The sequence below is a fragment of the Ascaphus truei genome, chromosome 2 (assembly GCF_040206685.1).
Source record: "Ascaphus truei isolate aAscTru1 chromosome 2, aAscTru1.hap1, whole genome shotgun sequence".
In the NCBI taxonomy this organism is placed as follows: Eukaryota; Metazoa; Chordata; class Amphibia; order Anura; family Ascaphidae; genus Ascaphus; species Ascaphus truei.
Window position 1 is genome coordinate 294,868,909 of NC_134484.1, and position 6,000 is coordinate 294,874,908.

Below are 6,000 nucleotides of genomic sequence, written 5' to 3' on the forward strand. Positions count from 1 at the left end.
GCGACTATTCGTAACAACATGAAGCCTTTCTTACCTAGTGAGTTTAGAATTTTCTGTCCAATTTGCTATTGACGCATACAAATAAAAGTATAATATCGTATAGCATTTATGATATGCAATATAGCATTAGTCATTTCTATGGTTGCATATATTTATCCCTCTTTTTTCATAGCAATGTATAAATCTTCTGCATTATGATATAATATAGTTCATATTCCTATTATATATTTCTTGTTTTTAATAGATTTGGGATTTAGCTCACTATGTTTTTACTTGTATTGTTCATATATATATGATAGATAGTTTGATTGTTTGCATTTTTTAGTAACTAAGTTTATTTAGTGTCTTATCACTTGTTAGGTGGTTTTTTCTTTTTCTTCTTTTTTTAGTATTAATGTAATATCCATATGTTTTATCATATTTTACTTATTTTTGTTTCATAGGTGTCTATATCCATCAGATATAATGTATGTGCTTAATCCATTCTATATTGCATATATTACATCATTTTGTTTATAGGTTTTTTCATAGGTTTATTAAGTATGCCTCAGTTGAGTCATGCAATTTGTTCATTATGTGTATTTTACTTTTATTTTGGATCTTTGTAAATATATGCGTTCTCCATGCGTCAGTTTTTGTGGCAGCTGGATCATCTTTCTTAGCCATTATGTCATCTTTTGGCTTGTAACATTATTGCTGCAAGGCTTAATCTGCTTGTAATACATCTCTTCTATTTACCTAGTCCAAATTTTAATTATATATATTTCTAACATAATTACCCTTGATTCCATCTTCTATCTACAGCAGTGTAAGGGTTAAGAGGTTTGTGTTAGTTGAGAGCTTAATGACGTCTCTCTATCAGCTGTAGGGACTATTTTTATAATTAGAGAAGGACTTTTTACTCAAATGTAAGGTTTTTCAAGCTATTTAAGGTCAGACCTAGCTGCCACATATCACTCTTTGATAAAGTCGTAAGACGAAACGCGTCAGAGGATATCTAAGTCTTTTTTATCTGGCTCTCATGCCGCAATAAAAGTTTTTTTCTATTGCACGTTGCCTTCAGCCTGATTTCAACCAGCAGTGCTCTGAGCCCTTTCACTCTTTACCTGCCTCCCTACTAGTTGGCACAGTCTGACTGAATTTCCTGTTTGTCCAGGCTAGCATGCTTTCTTTTAGATCCAGCAGCCATTGTGGATAGTCATAACTTGTCTGTCATTTTGGTAAAGCCTTTGCAATTGACTTCTCCCTTACTTTTGCCACTGCCCAGTAAAAGTACAGAAGTAAGAAGAACTCTGTGTGCATCTACGGGGAGTGAGCTAAACTGCCTGCCTCTACTCACTTGCCACAGTGAGCTTGAGTCAGAACAGTAAATAAAAAATACCACTTGTGGTACATTTGCATGTCTCAGACAAGTCTTCAACCCTCTTTCACCTGACTGTGCTGAAACGTAGTATGTTAATCAGTCAAATGTATTTGTTTACATTTTTTTTAGGAAATACTTGGCCAACATAAAGGTACGTTTAATATCCTCGGAGGAGATAGAAGATATGCAACAACAGAAAAATGTTCCACTGGTATCCAGGCTCCGATTCATACCAAAGACAAATGGATTGCGTCCTATTGCAAAAATGTGCAATACTCTGAGAGCAAAACAAAGCAAAAAAAGCAAAGCAAAAAAGGTACTTCCTTTCTCATAAATGCTATTTTTTTATTTGCATATACAAGAACTATTCAATAAAAATATAAAAAACTGAAATGCTCGCTTTTATTCTTTCTATCCAATTTGTATGCAATGCTTTGTTTTTCTGTTTCTGTGAAATAGAAGTTCATTGTACCATACAGAAGATTAAAAAAAATCACAATTTTGTAGAAACAGAGCACTATAGCCCAAGAATACTGAAACACACTAGTGCAATAAATATTGTAAGTACATACAGACCAATCAGAAATGAATTGAGCCCATGCAGGGTATCCTAAGTAAGAAGTCTTGTAAGAAAAGTTTTACAATCCATTCACAATATTTAAACCCAAAGGACGTCTTGTCATTAATTCAAAGATCCAATATGATTATCTTTGATATAAATTCCTGACTTTATCTACATCTAGGATACTAATGTATAAATTAAATTCCCTGCACATGAAGAGGGACATTTTATGTAGTCCGAAGCGACGAAAACCACAACTCCCTCTGATTAAGCACCATTTTACAGTACCGACATATCTTATTGCAACAAATACCGGCGGCATGCCGGGATCTGCCCCAGCTGCCGCCAGTAATGCACGCGCGCCGCCGCGTTCCCCCACTCACCCCCCCTCCTCATCGCGCGCAATTTGCACACCCTTCCGGACCCCTGTACCCCTTCTGCTCTGCCCCTCTGCTTCCCCGTACCCCCGCTTACCTTAATTTGATGTCCAGGGGTGTCGGGGAAGCCTGGGGAAGCCGGGGAAGCCGGGGAAGCCGGGCGCGCATGTGACTGTGACGTCACAGTGCGCCGCCACGCGCCGCGGCTACCCGCTTCCCAGCCTCATACAGCCAGCGGCATTTGCTCGAATAAGAGCTGCCGCTGCTGTATGTGCAAATTGGGTTAGGTTGCTGTGCGTGGGCTCAATACATTTCTGATCGGTCAGTGTATTCTTATTTTTTTATTAATTGGGATTTAGGGTGCTGTTTCTCCAAGCTAATGTCGGGGTCACAGCCAGAGGTCGGAGGCATGCGACAGTACTTGTAGTTGGGGTCACAGGCAAAAGCCCGGGGCAGGCAGCGAGAGGTGTGGTCGAGAGATAAGCAGAAGTTAGGTATCAATAGTCAGCAGACGTGCAGCAAGGCAGCGAGCTAGTCTACCAGGGAACACCAGAATAAACAAGCAAGGAGGACCAAGAAGGGGAGGTTTATAAAGGCCTGCCTGGTGGGCTTGGATGACAGCTGTAGGTGATTGTGATCTGTAGTGAGCTGTCTGCATATTCATGCAGCCAGGATCAACAGTCCTGGTGGCAGTGAGGAAGAACTGCCGGATAGGAGAAGGAAGGACCCGAGTTCACTACCCTCAGGGATGTCTTCTCCGGTATCCGTTTAAATTAGAGGAGAGCGAATTCCTATTCCTAGACTATACAGTGGCGACACACTTTATTCTAACTCGGCTAGCTCCGCGAATTTCAGATTATCCCGGTTATGTGCGGTTTTGTGTCATTTTCGCCCGGGGTGAATTGCGTTATTTTCGCGGCTGTGATTTAAGCATTTTATTCCCGCTGTCTGCAATACTGCAATGCCGTGTAAAAACTCATGGGGGCGTTTGCGAGCTGTTGTCTTTGAAGCCGAGAAGCCGTCCCCTGGCGAGATGTGTTTGCAGCAGAGAGAGATCCGCTGCTCTCTCTGCGCAAACATCGGCACATTAAAAATTATTTAAAATACATTTTTATTCATAGTGTAGATGTGCAGGGGGTCTCCGGAGCTGAACCGCATTGGTTTCAGGTCCGGGGAACCCTCTGCTTCCCGAGATACAGGCCCCTTTATGGGGTGCCGGTATCCCTCTGCATTTAAAGGTCCCGATCACGTGACCGCGGAATGTAAACAAAGCAGAGGGATACCGGCACCCCATAAAGGGGCTTGTATCTCGGGAAGCAGGGGATCCCCGGACCTGAAACCAATGCGGTTCCGCTCCGGAGACCCTCTGCACATCTACAGTATGAATAAAACACCCATATCAATAAACACTTGTTCCTTACCTTTGCGGCTATGTGCTATGGTAACGAAGCAGCATGAATGTATTTTTAATAATATTGTACAGTGAGCAGGGGGTTCCCTGAGCCACAAATAAAAGCTCAGGGGACCCCCTGCTCCTGCACAATATTATTAAAATACAGAAATGCTGCTTCATTACCATAGCGGATAGCCGCTAAGGCAATGAAGGGGTTAACCCACCGTGCCCGCTTTATTTTGGGTAGCGGGGATGGGTGAAGGGGGTATTTGGCCCTTGGTGTGAGTTTAGGACTTGCGGGGGGTTGCGGGTGCACTTAACCCCTTCACGACCGTAGCAGTTAATACTGCTACGGTCATGAAGGGGTTAACCCCTCCCGCTACCCCCCGCAAGCCCTAAACAACCACCGTTGGGGCTAATACCCCCTTCACCCACCCCCGCTTCCCACAATAAAAAAAATTCACACACAGCAGCCCCACAATAAATAAATAAATCTAAATAAATAAATAAATACATGAATATAAATATATATATATATATAACAACAACCCCTATAACCCCTAACATACACATACTGTATATGCACAGCAATGATACTATAGGCATGAATGTATTTTTAATAATATTGTACAGTGAGCAGGGGGTTCCCTGAGCAACAAATCAAAGCTCAGGGGACCCCCTGCTCCTGCACAATATTATTAAAATACAGAAATGCTGCTTCATTACCATAGCTGATAGCCGCTAAGACAATGAAGGGTTAAGGCAGAATAGCATGTTTATTGGGGACATTTTCCCCCAATAAACATTGCAATAAACAACATACAGTACACCCCCTGTGTATTTAAAATACATAAACAACAATAAATACATATTTTTAACATAACTGTTCCCTTTTGGTTATAACCCCACCTCCTTGACTGTAATCTGTGTAAGGCCCCCTCCCCCTAATTTGTTTGTTAAATCTCCCTGCCTGTGTTCCTGTGAGTGCAGTTTATGTAAATGTGGGGAGGGGGATCCCGATGTGCATATAATGCAGCGCCTCACTGCCAATGGCCCACCCCGTGAGGCCTAACCACCCTCACCCACTACCCACAAGGGAGGCCTACCCACATACCGTTGCCCCCAGCTCACCCCCCCATCCTGCCCATGGTCCCTCCGCTGCTGCAAAACAGACACAAAAATTAAGACATCCAAAGTAATGTCCCCTAACCCCTTAATCACCATAGCGGTTATTAACCGCTACAGTAATTAAGGGGTTAACCCACCCTCACCCACCACTCGGGATGCCTACATACCCTCCCACAGTAACCCCCCACCCCGTGAGGCCTAACCACCCTCACCCACTACCCACAAGGGAGGCCTACCCACATACCGTTGGGGAACCCCCCCCCACCCCCAGTACCCACAATAAAAACAATACAGTGACCCACAATAAACATCATTATATTTATTAAATACATTACCCCACACCCTGTGCCCCCCCACAAATACAAGATTTATTCTTTTACAAACAGGGTTCATAACGCAGCCCCACGCGAGTCCCCGATGGCTGGCGGGGCACCTGACAGACCTACAGCGTACCAGCAGCCCATTTCAAACAGGTTCTGGAGGCCTGCTGGTGGGTCCCGCCAGCACCATGGCCCCCAGGTGGTCTCCTTGGGTCACCGTGGGCCACAATTGGGTCCCCACGGTAGGCCCAAAGATGTCTGGGAGCCCCGGGTCAGACCCAAAGGTGTCTGCGGGGCCTCGGGTGGTTCCCACGGGTTTCTGGGGAACTCACGAGTGCTCACTATGGGTCCGCGGTGCCCCCACAGAAGTGGGACCACCGCTTCATCCCCGCACCTATGGTCGGCGGTGCCCCCACAGATGTGAGGCCACCGCTTCATCCCCGCAGACTACGGGTCCGCGGTGCCCCCACAGATGTGAGGCCACCGCTTCATCCCCGCATGTGTCACCCGTGGAACCACCAGCCTGATACCCGTGAGATACCCGAGGAGACCCGCAGGTGGTCTCCAGAGGTCCCACTCAGAACCACGGAACAAACCCTGAATGTAAAAAAAATAAACCTGGCCTATCCATTCAATACATACACCCCTCCCCCAACACCTACAGTACAATAATGTGCAAAATAACTATTATCCAGATATGGATAATAGATTAATTGCCCATTATTAAAAACATTAACTAACATATTCAAATAAATAAAGTACTACTGACCTCATCACTAAGAAGTCTCCGTCGCCAGCAACATCCTTGTCTTGCCCACAAAATATATAGCAAATACAAAGCCAATACATTGCAAGTA

The 6,000-nt window shown here is 44.4% G+C and overlaps 1 protein-coding gene across 8 annotated transcripts in view; it reads left to right on the top strand.

The window, feature by feature from the left end:
* TERT (telomerase reverse transcriptase) overlaps positions 1–6,000 on the top strand; it is a 505,909-nt gene that overhangs the window by 235,881 nt on the left and 264,028 nt on the right. For all 8 annotated transcript variants that reach the window (XM_075586351.1, XM_075586357.1, XM_075586358.1 and 5 more), the window contains exon 4: positions 1,493–1,679. In XM_075586351.1, the coding sequence (XP_075442466.1) occupies positions 1,493–1,679 (187 nt within the window). The remainder of the gene's footprint in view (positions 1–1,492; positions 1,680–6,000) is intronic.